The 19,321-nt window shown below is 32.0% G+C and overlaps 1 protein-coding gene across 3 annotated transcripts in view; it reads right to left on the bottom strand.

Annotated features, from left to right (window-relative positions):
• The window catches only part of LOC118740396 (NF-kappa-B inhibitor cactus-like), a 47,568-nt gene that overhangs the window by 5,290 nt on the left and 22,957 nt on the right, over positions 1 to 19,321 (bottom strand). For all 3 annotated transcript variants that reach the window (XM_036471913.1, XM_036471914.1, XM_036471915.1), the window contains exons 6-7: positions 2,871 to 2,959; positions 2,548 to 2,811 (exon numbers count right to left, since the gene is read on the bottom strand). In XM_036471913.1, the coding sequence (XP_036327806.1) occupies positions 2,548 to 2,811; positions 2,871 to 2,959 (353 nt within the window). The remainder of the gene's footprint in view (positions 1 to 2,547; positions 2,812 to 2,870; positions 2,960 to 19,321) is intronic.

The raw sequence follows: 19,321 nt of genomic DNA, 5'->3' as shown, positions 1-19,321 counted from the left end.
GCTACCAGCCACAAAAAAAAAATATTTTTCAACTACCTTTGAAAAAATTTCAAACAACAGATTTTAAAACGAAAAATCAGTAATAATTTGAATAAAATCAAAAATTAATTGCGCGTTTGAAAACTGTAGGAATCTTATAAATTTGTGCAAGGATTCCAGATTGAAATCTTTAAAATTTTCTTGTTTATTAAAAAAAGTCGTTAGAAGCTTGTAACGTGAAGGAATAAAATCTTACCGAAGTGCAATTAATTACGTATGTATTTCCTCAATTAGAGTATATTATATTTGCATACATATGTACATTATACTACATATATCACTCCCCACAAAAAAAGAAAATCGGTACTGTTTTCCATCGGAATTATAAAATCTATTATATTTTTAGACCTTCACCAAAACATTTCGGAAAAATATTATGATTTACGTCAGCTGAACCGATTTGAAAATACCTCCTTGAGTTTTTTATGAATGAAAATAGGTTTTTTAAAGTTTTTTTTTTTTTTTGAAAAAAATCACCTCAGATGGCAAACCAGTTTAAGCTTAAGAAACCGAAACTTTTTTTAGTGATAGAGTCCAATATACATACATAATACATAAATAGGAGAATTGCAGATATTTTATAAAAATCCGCAAATCTTTACGGCCCTGATATGCCTTCTTTTCAGGTTTCCTGAGGTGAATTAATGTAATTCGCTATTTGCTTGTTACCACGCAAACATTCTAATCATAATTATTGCACATTTTAAAACTCAAAAATTAACTATTTAGAATTGTCTGAAAAGATTAAGAATCATCAAAAGCTATACAAAACTCCCATCCCAAAATACCATCAATTATATTTTGTTAAAGCCAATGTGGCAACGCTGCTTCTAAAATGTACAATTTCTGAAACTTCAAAAAATGCCTGTAACCGTCAAAAAAGTTTGAAGTGGAAATACCTTCTATTTTTTATCATGGTTTGATTTTGAATTTTTCAGCTTAATGACGCTGCTGCAAACAAAATAGCAAAAACGAAATAAAAACGAGTTCCATGGTGTCAGTAGCGACGTGTTTGTTGTGGTTTTGACAAGATCAGCATGCTTATTTTCAGTGCTGCCGATCTTAATTTTAATACTACTATTGGTTGGGAAATAGTATCTCCAATTTAGTAATTCGTTTTATCGCGATTTTTAAAGAACTTGGTGTTTTCAGAACAATATTAATATTTAAAATTGCTGGATTTGTATAATTTGTGTCCTCAAAAAGTAGAAAAATAAAAGATATCGTAGTTATCAATGGAAAAAAACGTACACAAAAATCGTATGGAAAGGCGATTTTTTATATTAAATAACTTTTGCTGCATTGTCATAATATTGAGCCAAATGAACTACTGATACACTAGAACAGAGTGGCTGCATGATTAAATTAGGAATTCGCTTATATTATCGATATTTATGTGTTTTAATCTATTTCGAAAATCATTTACATTCTTATAGGAAATTGCCTTATTTTACGGCTTTTACTTTTCTAAAGTTACAATATATGTCCAAGCTGTGTGGAGCTGCCAATACAAACATATATTCAGGCTTATAAGCCTGTAATTATACGTTTTTCAACATTTAATTTAAAATAGTATGCACCAACGGATTAGAAGTAGTAAATAATTTCTTTTTTTCTAGTACTTTAAAATGCGTGACCGGAATTGACCTGCCAAAAAAGTGAGGTTAAGTTACTGACAACACCTTGTTATTATTACACCATGAACGAATTCTACAACTAATCTGTTGAATAAAATTCAGCAAATACTTTTGCCGGTAAGTTGTGGTATCTTTGCAGCCATGAGAAAAGCTCCGCTTCGCTTCGGTCAGTGTGAACACCAGCAGCATTGCTTTGTTCCGCCTTGCTTCGCTCGACGCCACTCGACTTTCTGTGTGAACGCGCCATAAAAATATCAAATATAAGAAGCCCTAGATAGTTCGGGGTAGGAAAAATGCAGCACTACACTACAGAACGAGTTTTAATTGTTGACAAATATTTCAGTTTGGCTGCATGTTTTTTTTTTTGCAAAACCATAAAAGCTCTCCAAGCAATCGCAGCTGCTCGGTGCGAAAGATTGCATATGTGCCTGCAAAGTCGTGGAGGTCATTTGCCTGATATACATAATTTTTCATACAAAACCCTATCAATAAACAAAAACATCATTGAAAAAACTGTTTTCTTTTAAAAAATTAAATCCTAAGCGTACATTTTATTTTATTACGCGAATACTGGCGGTAATAAATAAAGCTGGGCATTTTTGCAGGTGTTTGTAGTCTTTTAATATGATAGTTCTACTAGAACATAGAACGTTTTTTCTTTGAGTGGCCACAAGTGCATGTAATGCAATTCCTATCACTAAACTTCTTTTTTTATAACTTTGGTTTATTTTTATAGTTGGTAGACTATTGTTAGATATACATATGTATGCACATACGAATATGAAATATGAAACCATTTTCCTTTCTTTAATTGTTTTTCCAAACATTTCTTTGCCTTTACTTTGAATCATTATTAGGCTATTACGCTCACCATAGAATCTTCCAAATCTGATTCATCCTCGCTACTTTCATATTCGCTGTCTGGCGGAGCGAGCGGCTCTGCGCCATGATTTTCTAAAACACTTTGCATTTGCGAACGCTTCAAAATGCATGCAAATTGATATGCAGTTAGACGACCAAAAGTTGTTGTTTCCAAATTCAGTTTTTGTTTGCAATCGTCAAGTAGGAAATTGAAAAGTTCTTCATTGCCCCTTTCAATGGAAATGTGTAACGGTGTGTAGCCGCCTTTTCCTTCCTGTAAAATTAAATGAAATTTTACTGACGCATTTGTATGGTAAGAGTCAAAACACTTACCCTGGCATTGATATCAGCGCCATATTGTATTAGAATGCTTAATATTTTCAGATGGCCCGCTTCGGCAGCTAAATGAACACAAAATTCGCCTGAAAAAGAGATAAAGAAAACATACGTTCTAAATTTAAAACGAATGGAGAAGTTTTAAAAATTGAATGTAACCCAACAAGCAAAATAAACTTAAAGAAAGTTTTTTTTTAGTTTTCAATTAAGCTTACAAAACGTTGATTTTTTGTTTATAAAACGCTTGAAAGTTAGCGTAAAATAATCGAAAAGGAACATTGGTTACAAGCGTAGAAATATAAACTTGTAATAAATGTTCAAAAGAAAGCTTTTTATAAACATTTTTATAACCCTTTATTTAAAGATATTTCATTAAAAACTAATACATAGATTACTTAATAAATAGAAACTAAAAGAAATGCGAATTTTCGGCGGACTCATCTACAGTCGCGAAAATATATATAGGGAATAGACATTTTAGCATACAAATTCACGATAACACACAAAAATTAAGCATCAAAAAGTTAATTATTACATCTTGTTGCGTGCTTTCAATTACATGCGGTTATTGGCAAATTGGAAAAACGACATCGATGCAGCTACATCCGCTTCATCGCCGCCATTCTCATTGATTAACTTTTCTGAAGAAAATTTAATACATTTTTAATTGAATGTTAAACTAAGAAAGGATAAGGAGAACTCATCATTTGAAGACTCGAATGCTCCACCGATTAGCGCAGCGGGTCCTGGATTGGATTTTCTTTACCGCATTGGTTTTGTTTAATTTTTTCTTTTAATAATATATTTTAAAAAACGTTAACACGTCACTTACGATTGAAAAAATGTTATATTTACTACTTCATGTCGTTGGCATTTGCATTTCATTTATAAGTTTAAGTTATTTATAAACATTCGCTCTCAAAACTTATTAAAGGTTTATTTGAAAAAACTTTTAATAAGCTTAATATTAAAAATGCTTATTTAACGCTTATTATAGCAAACTTATTTTAAGTTATTTTTAAAAACATTTACTGAAATGCTTGTTGGGAAGTTTCGATAACACACAGGTGAAACATAGTTCAAACCGCAAAAAAACTACATAAATATAAGTTTCAAACTGTTGACAAAATTTAGAAAAAATTATAAAATATTCATCAAAATTTCAAACTTTTAAATACGATTTTTTAAGGATGAAAATTTTTCAAAAATCACTTTGACTTACAGAATTGAGGGATTCACAACGGTGTCTTAAGTGTCGTATTGTTTTATGTCATAAACTTTAAAAGCTTAAATAGATGTTTTGAAAACTTAAAACCATAACCAACTGCTTTTTTTTTAACACTGCAAAAATTCGTAATATGACTTTGATAGTACTTTGCAAACCCCTCTTGATATATTTTTTAGGCGTTTAACGTTTACGACATACAACAATACGACACTCACGACACCCTTGTGAATACCTAAATTATTATACTAAAATTAAAAGGGCTACTTAGCTGCATACGCGAAACTTTAATTACACAGTTTTTGTTTGGGATTGAACTATACTTTAAAACCAATAATTTTTGTTTTTAAGTGGTCGTAAGCTTTGCGTGGCCACGAGTATATATGTATGTTTAAACGTTTTTTTTTGTTTTGCATAAAAATCCGACGCATGTATAGTTATTATTTACAACGAGTTCATATTAACCAGTTTAAACTGTACCTAACATACATATATATATTTACGAAGGCTATCATTGTTGTTTCTTTTTTAATGAGTTTGTTTATGAATGAACGCTGTACGCTCCGGTAGTTGGTTACTCATTTTATTGCCGCGCTGACACAACAACTAATCTTATTTAATTCTATAAATTCTTGGCTCTATGCGAAGTATGCTTGTGGGTTTCTCGAAAGCATAAATATGTTTACATTTTGCAACTCAACTACATACATATGTAAATAAAAAGTTGTTTTTACGGTAAATACTAAACAAAATACCTACTACGTGTGAAAGACATTACAACACTCATATGGGCAATACAGGTTTGTTTTTACTATGACTTAATACTAATCATGAAAGCAAAACTTCTCAGTCGCTCAACCCACGCAGTGATGGAGTAAAAATATATACAAACATACATATATGTATATTGATGGCAGCGATAAAGCCATGGCAAGCAAATGATGACGCTAGTAAACGTGCTAGCATTTGAAGTTGGTTTTGTGTGAGTTTAGAAAAACCCGAGAAATTCCCATAATAAAGCGCACAAATAAGCAACAAATAAGAAACACAATAAGGCGAGTCAAGTTTGCAAAAGCTTATTTAAACAAAACAAAACGACCCCAGTAATAACGCCAGTAATCATCGCTCTATGGCGGCAATAATAACAATGTCCCATAGAAATGCTGAGGCTGTATGTATGTACATGCAAATCGTCGCTTAAAGTACAAAACCGCGTAACTGACAGCTGCTGCGAAAAATTGGATTTGCTCACAGAAGCTCTTGGCTCAATCCTCAATCCATTCGTCCCGAAATAATACTAGACAGAAATGCGATTGCTTTATAAATAAAAAAATATAGTTTATAAAACTAAAACCTCCCTATTATAATTGCCATTCGTACTGCAACAGGTATGTAACTTGAGAATAGAAATCGCTGCATCTTTTAGGCGCATCAATATTACATAGTTACATCCCGAGCTAATAAAAGGAAGGTAAAAAAGAACCATTTTGAAATATGCGTGTTTTTACTCTCTAGAAAATAATTTACATAATTCACATACGCGGTTTTGCATTTTGTTGATAGGCGGTTTTGTACTTTAAACGACGATATGTATGTATATATGTACATTAGTATGTACATTGCTTGGCGATTTGAAGTTAATCCCTATTGGGTGGTTGTCGTAGCGCAAATAATATTGTATAGCCATACGCACAAGAAACAATGCGCGACATAATAGGGCTATTCGCGATTCGGTGCATAAGAGCTGACAAATTTATGCAATTGCAGAAATATGCCATGGATTGTGAGCGACCTTTATTAAACTGTCATGGTAAAGCTTTTGCAAAACACTTTTTGTGCATCAGCTTTGGTTTTGTTTATGAATGCAATGCATAGCATATTTATGCTATGGATTTTCGGTATTCCAAATTTGCCAAGCCATGACAAATGCAAATGCGTGTATTTTGTTTGTGTATTGCAAATAATTTGCAATACAAATTTGCAATGCAATGATGCTAGGCCATTTGCACCGGATCGCGAATAGCCCTAATGAGACAGCAACAGGTTTGCAAATTTGCAAGCTCGGAAATTACATCGCTAACTCTTAATCGATACTACTGTAGCAATAACACAAATATAAACAAGTAAGAAAGTCTAAGTTCGGGCGGAGCAGAACATTAAATACCCGGCGCAAGTATTACCGCTACATGGTAAGCCGGGGTGTATCGATTTTGAGTAAATTAGCGTCCTCAATATTTAATATTGAAGTTTCGAGCATTTCTGGAATTTACCGGTATATGAAAAGCGGCCGTAATTTTAGTCCGATTTCAATAATTTTCAACGATTTGCTTCTATGTGGCAATCATAATAACCGTACCGAGTTTGGTAAAAATTGGTAGAACGGTTACCGGCGGTGCCACGCCCATTTTCCAAAATTTTATCATAAACGTATTTCTTGGTAAAGAATTGTTGCAAGCATCATATAAATATTATTATAAATAAATTAGCTTTAATATTTACTGATTTATCGAAGATTTCGTATTTCTTTAAATTACCGTTATATGGGATGTGGGCGTGGTTATTGTCCGATTTTAAAAATTTTCGGCCATTTGGTATGCTGTACCAACGCCACCAACTATGCCAAGTTTGGAAGAAATTAGTGCAGCGGTTACCAAGATATACACATGTAACCATAAGTCGGCGAGGCTACGCCCATTTTCCAAAAACTTATGATATTCTTATTTTTTGTCTAAAAATTATTGTAAATATCAATTTTTAGTGAATAATCTTCAGTAGATAATAAAATAACGCAGTTTTCGTATTTCTGAAAATTACCGTTAAATGGGAGCCTAGTGAGCAGAGCACTTTTGTGCCATCTCGACAACGATTTTTTTTAAATAAAGCTTTTGTCAGTTTTTTATTGCTTAAAAAATTAATATTTTTTATTTTATTTAAAGTTTAGAAACTTTTTTAATTCATATTTTTTCTTTTACTTTCAGTTTCTCAAATTTTTTGTTTTTCCTGTTTAAATTTTTTTTTTCATTTCGTTTAGTTTTTAGAAAACTTATTGCTAAACAATAAGTATAATAACGTTATTAGCACATCTTTCAATTAGTCATTCGAAATACAGAATAGAGGTTTCAAGATAGTTACCGGAATATAAAGACTTTTGTCTCTCAAAAGACTGCGGTGAGTTGAAAGACAGATGGCAGAATTGGCCTGTTCCTTGGTTTTTAGCATACAGTTTCTAAAAATTTAATTTAATTTAAATATTTTTTTTTCCTTTTTAAGGCAATAAAATCTATAAATCAAAAGAAAATTAGATCAAAAAAGCAAAAAAAAATTCAATAAAAACAGTTTAAAAAATTGAACAAGAAATAAAAATAAATAAAAAAGGAAGAAGAAAACTCTCCTACCCTATAACTCGAACTCGAGTCTCTCGAATGGCACGTCAGTGCTCTGCTCGCTGAGCCATTGCGTCTGTTGCAAAATAATATAAATACTTATTTTTATATTTTATTTCAAACTGAACGAAGAAAGCGAGTGATGCCACAAAAATAAAGGGCCGCAACTAGGGACATACTTAAATTTTTCATTTCATAATTTTTAACTCTGAGAGGAAACATTAATTAACAGTTTTAACGATCATTAGTTAAGTGCCCGTTAGAGCTAATTTAAGGAACGTTTCTGAGGACGGCTGTTAATGAACCAATAACTGACCCTGAGAGGAAATTTTTTCAAGTCTCTAAAGAGGAAGCCTTTAAGTAATCATTAAACGACTCGTGAGTGCGGCTGTTAATGTTTATTATTTTTTTATAAAAGTCTAGCTGGCAATACAACAAACCCCATATAAATTCAGTTTCACACTTTGTACCAAAATTATAAAATTTTCGCAAATTTTCATCCAAATTTTTTAATCAGAATCTTTAGAAAAAATTGTGGTTGCATTTTTGTATGCCATTTAACTCTAATATAATAAAGTGCAGGTTTCAAGTTGCTAAAAAAATTTTGAGAATTTTTTTGGTTGAAGGTGTTTCACGTTTTTTACTGACTTCAAAAAAAAGGAGGAGGTTATCCGTTCGTCGGAATAGTTTTTCCTTTTTTTTTATTTATGTTACCGCATAACTTGGACCTCGTTAACCGATTTCGATAACTCTTTTTTCATCGGAAAGGTGGTACCATACTAATTTTGTTTAGATCCCATAATTGGATCGCACGATCGATCGTGAAGAAATTAACGATAATCTTAAATTTTTATATGAGAATTGAAGTCGGTTTTGTTTTTTTGCTTAAAAATTACTTGTTTTCCTACAAAGTATGTTCGACCATTTTAACCGACTTCCAAAAAAGGGGTGGGCCCCCCTTCGGAATATTTTTTTTTTTTTATGTATGTTACCGCATAACTTTGGACCACGCCAACCGATTTCGACTTTTTCGATTCTTTTTGCATCGGAAAGGTAGTGTCTCAGAGGTGGTCCCATACTAATCTGGTTTAGATCCGATCATTGGATCATGAAATATATATATATATATATACTTTCGACATAAGCTACTATTCCATATGAACACAGATATATATTTTTATATAAGAATTTCAGTCGGTTTTGTTTTTTGCTTAAAAATTACTTGTCTTTTATATGGACGACACCCCGCAATAAAAAATTGCCAAAAGTCAATGGGCTTGAAACTTGCACATTATTATACTAGATTTAAATGGGCTACAAAACTGCATACCAAAATTTTTTCTAAAGATTTTGATTCAATTGAAATTTGGGTGGAAATTTCCGAAATTTTTATAATTCTTGTACAAAGTTTGAAATCTGAGTTAATATGGTGTTTATTGTATAATCAGCTAGACTTTTTAAAAAAATAATAAACATTAAATAAACAAAAGACAAATAGCTAAACCTGGTCAAAATATCGCGCTCCTATTATTTTGTGGACAACTGTACATACAAAAAAAAATATTCTTGAAATCAAAATATTTTTTTACTAAACTTCTTAAAACTACCTTTCATTTAATATCCATATTGCGTTGTTTTAGTTAAATTTTATGGAATTGAAAATAAGTGGCAACCTTACACAAATATCCTATGGAATAACACTTATTATATATGCATAGCATTTTTAGGAGCCTTCTTTTAGTATCCATGAAAAGTAATATTGTACCTTTATTTTCTAAACAAAAAATAAAATATGTATCCGATTCAAAATATGTGGCAACCGTATTCAAAAAAATTTCTAAATTGGGGACTTTTAAAGTACCTTCCATTTGGTACCCATATTATGTTTTATATAATTTTCAACTAATTTTCAATAGGTGGCAACCTTATAAGAGTATCCTCGGAGATAATACCTATTAAGATAATCTCAGAATTCAAAATATTCGGTATACAAAATTTCATCAAAAACCGTTTCCGAGAAACCTATGGATATATATTTCTGTTAAGCAACCTCGGAAAGCCCCGAGTCTCAAGTTTCGAGCAAAAATGTTGAATTAACCAAAAATTTTCCACCATCTTGGATCCACCATTTTAAAATTTTAAAACTTGACATCAGATTTCATTTTAGCAAACCCGTAGACCCACAATGTATCAAGTTTCGAGCAAAAATGTTGACCATCTTGGATCTGCCATTTTGATTTTTTTTAAATTCGACAAAATTTGACCCCAAAAATGCTTAAAAAAGTATCCTTTCATTTCAAAATTAAGTTTTTCCATTTTATCAAACGTAAATAACAAAAAACGATTCATTTAAAATAAAATAACTTAAACCGTTAAAATTATACTCAACTAAATAAAAAAGAAAAGAGTTTATAAAATGGAACATTTAAATCAGAAATCTTTAAAATGCTGGATTTCGCAGTTAATTTCTTGTTTTATTCAAATTGATTTGGGAACATATATTCTTTTCTCATTTGCTGTGGCGACTGGAATGCGAAGGCCAGCTGAAACCATTTGTCACATTTTTTCCGTCATCCCTTGTCAAATTTGGTTTAGAGACAAACCGGTTTCGGCGTTGTGCCATCTTCAGTTTAATTTTTCGTACTGAAGATGGCACAACGCCGAAACCGGTTTGTCTCCAAATAAAATTTGACAAGGGATGACGAAAATTCGTTCCAAAATACATCATACACCCACACTGTCGGTAACAACAACAACCAAAAAAAGAAAACATTTGCTTCAAATGAGGAAACGCTCCTCCTCCAGTGTCATATCTTAAATATATACAAATTTTAATTAAGAATTATCAATTTTTTAAGTTTGTTTTTTATTATCTCTGCGCTAGGTGGCAGTGAGTTTTTTTCAACTAAACACTCAAATTAGAGGTCTTTATTGAAAACTTCAGTCGTGATGTGATTTTAAACACCGCAATCACTATTTAAAAATTCAATATAATTTATTTATTGTGTATTTTTATTCTTTTGTCTACTTTTTCTTACTTTTATTTTGATTTTCAAAATCATCGTCACAAATAAAACTATATTTACCAGGATCAGTCCAAATAGATGGCACTTCGAACTGCATTGAACTATGTGCTCCTTTGAACCAATTAAATAGCAAATTGTAACAACTTCTACACATGGTACATTACATACTACTCGTTCGTTGAAATAAAACTCGTAACTTTGTTCAATATTTTCGCCTATTCCCACTAAACTATGTGGAACTTGAAACTTGTCGCAACAATAACAATAATGTTGATACTTTCTTTCACAATCAACCATTTTTTAAGTAAAACACCAAAGGAAGTGATAAATTGGTGTAATCGAAAACCTGCAAAATTAAATAATTCTTCAAAATAGCTATTCCAGCGATTTTAAGACTAACACCTATAGAACTGTCAAACAGCAAAAGTAAACTCTAAAAGGAGAATAACAGGCCAACCTAATATTCACGAACGCTTGCAGTTTACTGTCAAAAATTTCTCATGCACATACAACTTGTATGGGACCAACCGAAATTGAACGGCGTGCGTTAAAAACTAACTAAAATTCCAAGATTTGTGTTGCGTGATATTTCGATTTGAAGTTTGTGCTAATTTTTGTGCTCACATTTTGGCGTGACTATGAATTCAAATTTTGGAACAAATGCAGAATAGTTCCGATTCTCAAAAAAAATAAATAAAAAATATTGGGATCGATAGAGATGAGATGGTATATTTTGTTTTTTTTTACAAAAGTTATTAAGGGTCAAAGTTCAAATCAAAAAATCTTTAAAATCAAACTTTTTTTAAAACAAATGCATGGATTTGATAGGAAATTTTATTCCCTTTAATTTGATATACATGTAACCAGTGTACGAAAATAAACTATATTGTACGTTACTATTTCGTTTCGTTTATTACTTTAACAGTTCGGTACAATACGAAACAAAACGGCTGAGTTCACTTTGGCGATAGTACACTACAGTAGTTTAGTAGTTACAGACGAAACAACAAACGAAATGAATCGTGCAGGGAAAATATTTTTATGTATGTACATATATGCAATAAACAAATACAAAACGAATGGCTGCAATGAATAAAAAAAATAAAAATGTTTTTTAATTGAATTGGATATGAAAATTTACAGAAAAAATTATTTTTCACGTAATTGAAACGTTTGCATACATATAAAACGTACCCTATGGTACAATTGTCACAAACGAAAAGCAAACGTTTCTCGTTGGGGAAAATGACAGTGAATCTTACAATTTGTTTCTGACTATTTACAAAACTGTACAAAACCACAAATGATATGATGATCGATGAGCAAATGGGAATTGTTTTGTACAGTTTATTTTCGTACCCTGCATATAACCCTCACTAAGTAAAACTCTCCTTTCTGTGTTGCCGTAGAAGAGAAGTGAAAACTAAACAAGGCATATATAAAGTATGTATATCAAATAAAAGGGAATTAAATTTCCTATCAAATGAGAAATAAAAAAATAAATATACAAATATACTCCCCTCAATGATCTCTATCGACCATCATATTTTTTAATTTTTTTTATTTAAGAATCAAAGCTATTCTGCATTTATGCCCAAATTTTGCTCAACTTCTGAAATTTGACAGAAATGCAACTCTGAGAATTCGCGCACGCAAATTGATTTCGGTTAATAAAATGTGTAAAACTTGCTTGCATGCGTAGAAAAAGTCAAGCCGGTAATATTAGGTTGAGCCAAGGCACATTAAACAGGTAGTATCAGTAGAGCAAAAACAACATTTGCGTGTATTTTGTTGTTGCTTCTGGTATCGAAAGTGTCAACAACTGTTCTGAATTTTTTCTTCTAAATCAAAGCGTGCCATGTGAAATACAAAAAATTATAAAAAATAAAAAATTGAAATTGGAAAAAATAAAAATTGATGCAACTTTCTTTCCTAGTAAATTTGTTTGCTTCTCGAAGCATTGATCCATCCTTTGCAAGGCCCAGTAATCAGCGGTCGTGCTGCTGAGTTGGGCGAACGTTCCAAAAGCTGCTATTCAATCGCTTGTTTTGTATGGAAAAAGGTTTCACATGCAAATGGATTTTAACAATTCAGAATTTTTGTGAGAAAAAATTAAAAATATTTGACATTTTCGAGACCAAATAATTTGAAAATAAATCAAATCAGCTGCTCTACTGATACTACCTGTTCAATGTACCTTGGGTTGAGCTGTAATAAAACAATTATGACGATGATTTTGAAAATCGAAATAAAAAGCAAAGGAGGAAAGTTAAAAAAAGTAGACAAAACAATAAAACAAAATGCAAAAAACCAATTAATTCCTGTTTAAAATATTAATGGCAGTGCTTAAAATTGGTATTTATAATACGAATAATGTAAATTTCACACCGCGACTGACTTTTTTTTTAATAAAGACTACTAATTTGAGTATTTATTTGAAAAACTCAATGAAATTCAATAAAAACCTTTATACGAGTATTTTCTAAGAATATTTTTCATGAACTTAACATAATTAAACAATCAATTGTGTGCAAGGATTCAATTAAGGATATCTTCCTTATTTGAGCTAAACTCAAAAAGCTATTGACGTAGTTTGACATTTAAAACTATCACTTACATTTGGTTTTACTTAATACCGATTTGAGCTGTTGCACAGTATTATTTATCATTACAATTAATATCCGCGTGCGCACTTGTGCACAAGGGTATTATAACTTTGTTCGCATAGCGGTTGTTTGTAACAGCCAAAACGAATCGAGATAGATATGGACAAATGTATACATAAATGATCAGAATGAAAAGAGAAGTCGATTAAGCCATGTCTGTCTGTCCGTCCGCCCTTCCGTCCGTCCGTCCGTCTGTCCGTGGACACGACAACTCGAGCAAAAATTGAGGTATCTCAACGAAATTTGGTACGTAGATGGCCCTTTATCCAAAGTAGGTTGGTATTGAAAATGGGTGAAATCGGACTGTAACTACGCCCACTTCCTCTATAACGGTTTTGTTCGAAAAATGCAAAAACGGCGATATTTTAGTAAATATTAGATGCAAATTGTTGAAAATTTGTAGGTGGAATAGAATTGTGGCAACAAATAATATTATTATGAGATTTTTGGAAAATGGGCGTGGCACCGCCCACTTACGATGAAATGCTGTATCTCAGTAGCCGCTTCACCAATCCCTACCAAACTCGGTAAGAGGCTTGGGTAGGGTCTAGCTAAGAAATCTGTTGAAAATCTTTGAAATCGGGTAATAACCACGTCCACCTGCCATGTAACGGTAATTTACAGAAACACGAAAATTGCGATAAATCAGCAATTCACTTAAAATCGATGATTGCAATAACCACTTAGCATAAAATTAGAATATTGTAAATTTTTGGATAATGGGCGTGGCGCCGCCCACTTATGACCACAAATGTGTATCTTGGTAACCGATTTATCAATTTCTATCAAACTCGGTGCACTTAATAGCCTTGGTACGAAACAGCAATTTGTTGAAAATTATTTAAATCGGACTAAAATTACACCCGCTTCGCGTATAACGGTCAATTTCAGAAATACGAAAACTCCGATATTTCAATGAGGACGCTAATTTACTCCAAGTTAGTAGTTACAACAATCCCCTAACAATAAATAAGACTGCTATAGACTTTTAGGAATTGGGCGTAGCACCGCCCACTTTATAGCTACAAAGGTGTACCTCGGTAGCCACTTAATACATTTGTACCTAGCTAGGTTCAATTATATCATTAAGTCTAACTGTGCATATTATCGGAAACGTTTGAAATCGGGTAAACATCCCTACTTATCATGCAAAGGTAGTTCAGGGAAAGTTGAAACGACGATATTTGCTACCTGCGCCGGGTATATAAAGTTCGGTTTCGCCCGAACTTATACTTCTTTACTTGTTTTTTTTTGTTTGTTTGCTGGGTTGGAGCTACTTTGGCCGATAGAGTTAAAAGCGAAAACATAAAATTTTCCTTATTCCCCCCTACTCGTTTCAACGCTCTCGCGTCTAATTTATATATTTTTTTAATTTGCATCCTTCAATATCCTTTAAGAATGCCACTGTTTCCTATTAAGACTAAATTTCGCGGAGCTCATTTTATTTCTTTTAGAATACTTTCATTGCTAAATTTTTGACCGCAGTTATACCCATATATGTACATATGCAACTACTATGTATGCATGTACATTTTTTCAAATACTTGTTGTCAAAGCTATTTTTAAATCAATTTGTATGTAAAAGATATCTATCTTAGATTTGAGCTTTCAGATTGGGCTGTGGCTTGACAGAAAAAACCAGTAATTAGAAAGCTGAGAACACCCTCAGCTCAGGCTCAGCACAGCTCTTTTAACAGGCTCTCCAACGAGTTACTCAAGTACCTTTTTGTTTACAAGGAATGCATTAATGAGTTGATTATATTAAATGTCACATTCAAGTTATGAATATACCAAATGACTGATTTAAGTTTTGCTATGTGTTTTCTGAGCAATGTCTTAAACGCGGTAAATAAATATTACTCAACATGATTAGGTATAAAACAAGCAATTCATCATCGGGAAATGCCATGCTCATTTAATTATACTGTATGCATATCCACGAAATTAAATTGCCTGTGAATTCCAAACCACAGACGTTTCCAAAAACAATAACAAATCAATTAGAAGTTCAACGCATTCCAATATGTGGTTACGCACATCTTTGAATTCTTGGTAAATAATATGTTGATTTCATGCAATTTTGGGGTTTTTTCATTACTTATCTCAATAAGAAATTGAGTCGCTTTTTTCAGAGTAAAGATTGGCATTTTATAGTACGTACAATCAGTGAAGAATTCCCCAAATAGCTGTAATTTTCTTGATAAGAAAATCAATTAGCAGCAATTAAATTTATGTTTTGCGTAGGGTGTGTTCAGAAATGTATCAAGCCAAAGCATCAGTCTCTTTTACTTCCAAACTACAACTGATGGAAATGCCTTATTTACGCAATTACGTTCCAATTAGGCATTTAACCGTGGTTACGCATATTGGACATTTCCATCAATTATAGTTTAGAAATAAAAGCGTCTGATGCTTTGGGTTGATGCATTTCTGAACACACCCCTACACACACACACCATGCGCTGAGTTTCTATTCGAATTCATGAAATTATTTCGCTTATTGGCCTTCGCATAAACGTAGTATATGTTCGGCAATTGGTTTTGCATAGAAGAAAATAATAACACCACTGGCAAAAACGATTATCAAAAACCAACTCGAAACTTGAACTTTATTACTAAAATTTAATGGAGGGACAAAACTGCTTCGAATTTTTCTAAAAATTATGAATAAGAAGCTTTCTTTGTGAAATTTTTTTTTTAATTTCTTTACAAAGTTTGAAGTGTGGATTTATATGGTCAGACGCAGTTTTGTAATTCGTAAGCACCATTTTACATACATACATATGTATGTATATGCGGCTGGGCCTTGTCATGAGGGGTGCAGTTTATGCTCACTCAGCGACTGCCAACAAACGCGGGTTTTCCGCTTATTCGAAAGGTACGAAAAGGAAACAAAAAACCGTTTGACAATGAACAATGCTACTTTATTGGCACGGTGAATGCCCCATGTGATGATTGAGGAGAAAACTGTTTTACAAGCGTGCACGTTTTGCGTAGAGCAGGTGAAATAACAAAAACAAAAACAAATACCGGCCACGCTTTCAGCGAATACTCGACACAAAGAAAAAAAATAAAAATAGTACAATTCATGGTAAGCACGCGAAGGTAAATAAAGCACATGTAATGATGACAAGCCAAAAAAAAAAAAAATCATTTGCTAAAAATAACGGAACAAAAATAAGTGTATGTTAATAACGGTTTTAACATGTATCGTGGTGGAATAACGTTTTAGCTTATGAACAGCAGAAGTATTTGGGAAATTTCGCTATCCGAGAAATAGTCAACCAAAAACGGAAAAATGCCGGCAATTCAAATTATCGCATTTTTGTATCAAAAATGGTATAGTACAACATACTATATTAATTTCATATTTACTTGAGAAATCTGATTTGCCAAATTTACTTCTTGAAACAAAGCTCTGAATAGCCTTAGGTTTAAGCATTTTAACTTTTAATAAAAAAAAAATCTATTTTTTCACGCAAAAAGACTAACGACCGCAACGTAACGTCCCCAACAAACACATACAATTACTTTAAAGTCAATCCAACCTTAGGTTTGCTTTTATAATATATTTTGTTAACTTCATTATTTTGCCTTCATAGTATTCCTGTAAAATGAGTTCTTCATATGTAAATGCCTTTTCACTTTATTTATGCCTAAAAAAGCAAGTATAGATCGGGATTTTGCTTTGAAAAATCGATTTTCTTTATTTTAAATTAAATTATCGACTTCAGCTCCGGTAATCGTCCGTTGGTTATATTAAAACCGAACGTTCGCATCGGCTTCAGCCAAAAATCGACCATAGGTCGGACTCTAGAGAAAATAGGGCCGTCAGTATATGTACATAGCAATAGATCAGAAAGCATTTTTCGTGTTATTTAAAATCAAAATGTTTCTCCAGTAAAATTTAAAATTTTTCAAATAGGGCGTTTTGCATTGACGATGATGTTTTTTTAACAATTTTAACAAAACTTTTTCAATGGAAATTTTTAGTAACGTTACATCATGATAAAAACCAGGAAACATTTTTACATTTAAGAACTTGGAAAATTAATTTTGTAGCCAAAGTCAATACCCTGTTTTTTGAAACGTCAAGCCATATGTTTGCTTACAAGATGTTGGAGAATCGCGGCAACACAGCCGTATACCTACTCCATTTTTTTACGCGCATTTGTTAAATTTCTCGCACCCAGCTAAAGTACTTGACAAAGTCAGGAGGCATATCTTCACCATTATAACTTAAAGTAAAAAAGTTTAAGGCATGCAATAAGCATACAACAAAACCAAAAAAAAAAATCTTAGAACTATTAAACATAAAAAATTGCACGCATAAAATTCATAATTTAAAATAAAATAAAATATCGCAATTGTTTTTATATGTTCATATTTACAAAATGAATCATAAAGCACCCACAGTAAGTCCTAAACCTATAAATGTCTAATAAGAAAAATAATAAATAATAACAGAAATCCCGACAAATGTGAACAAGTATGTCGAGAAATCTCTAAAGAGTAGCGAAACTGTATCTCAATAATAACAAGTAATTTTAAGCAAAAAATACAACCGACTTTAATGCTCATTACGGTCGTTCTGGTTACGTAGACCCGGTTAAAAAAAAAAAAAACAAGATACATATTTAAAGATTTTAAGTAAAAACTTCCAACTGAAGATGAAGAAATTCCGGAGTAGAGGAATGCATACAAACTACCTATGAGAAATACATAGAAATTTAGTATATTTAAGAATAGGTGTACATGCCTCTTTATTAAAAAAGAACAGGTGCACATGCCTCTTTATTAAAGAAAAATATGTTCTGATTATAATGAAAAGATGTTTTAAAATATGGGGACTCGAGTTACTGCAGCAATAACAAGGTTCTATACTACTAATTTTTTTCTAAATAAAGCTTTTGAAAAGCCAATTAGATGGCAACAGGAATCGAAGTTTTCGTTTAACGATTCATCAAGTTTTGCAAGAGACTCGATAAATTCAGAAGGATCTTTTACGTTATTTAAATTGTCATATATCCTCAAAAATATGCAAAAGAGTTCATTTGCAGGAGTGCCAGTAAATGTCTTGAACCAGAGGATCATTACACACCTTGTCGAGGGTGCGAAACGAAAAAAATTCCCGTTCGGCGATGGGCAAAGGTTAGCAATTACCGCTTGTAACGAAACTAACGTGTATTAGATCCCAGGATTGCCTGAAAAGATCTGAGGACATGCAGGGAGTTGTTCTTGGATCTAATCCACCGCCCCTTCTAATTTTACCAAAATAATGTTCTATTTCGTCCTGGCAGAGTCTTCTGGTGCATATATATTCGAATTCATGGTTTGACAATATAAGCCACAAACGTCGCAAACTTTGGATGATAAGAAGCCAGCTTTTAATAAAGGAAAACTACTACATTTATTTTATACCATAATTCCGAGATTATTGAATAAAAATAATGAAAAAATCAAATAAAACTTGATTAATTATTAAGTTACAGCTGCACTCAGAGTCATTTAATGATTACTTAAGGTGGGACACCGATTTGAAACGTTAATGGCATTTAATGAACATTAAAGTTAAGTAAACAAAAACACTTACTTAACTTTTTAACAAATGATTTTCAAATTTCTTTGTTTGTTTTCAATAAATTTCAATTTCGATAACGTTGCTGTAACAGTGGCAATGGCCTAGCGAGCAGAGCACTTTCTTGCCATTCAAGAGATCCGAGTTCAATCCTCGGCAACGAATTTTTTTAATACAATTTTTTTTTTTTAAGTTTTATCGCTTAAAAAATTCATATTTTTTTATTTTATTTAACGTTTGGAAACTTTTGATTCATCTTTTTTCTTTCACTTTCAGTTTCTAAAATTTTTAGTTTTTCCTGTTTTTCATTTCGTTTAGTTTTTAGAAAACTTATTGCTAAGCGATAAATATAATAATACTATTAGCACATCTGTCAATTAGTTATTCGAAATACAGTAAAGGTCTTTCAAGATAGTTGCCGAAATATAAAGACTTTTGTCTCTCGAAAGACTGAGGTGAGTTGAAAGACAGATGCCAGAATTGGCCTGTTATTGGTCTTGTTTGTCTTTTAGCAAACAATTTAATTAAATTAAAAAATAAATGTTTCCTTTTTAAAGCAATAAAATCTAT

The sequence above is a fragment of the Rhagoletis pomonella genome, unplaced genomic scaffold (assembly GCF_013731165.1).
Source record: "Rhagoletis pomonella isolate Grant_MI unplaced genomic scaffold, Rhpom_1.0 Rhpom_scaffold_00006, whole genome shotgun sequence".
Classification (NCBI taxonomy): Eukaryota; Metazoa; Arthropoda; class Insecta; order Diptera; family Tephritidae; genus Rhagoletis; species Rhagoletis pomonella.
The sequence above is the reverse complement of the archived record's forward strand: the minus strand, read 5'-3'. Positions and strand labels throughout refer to the sequence as shown.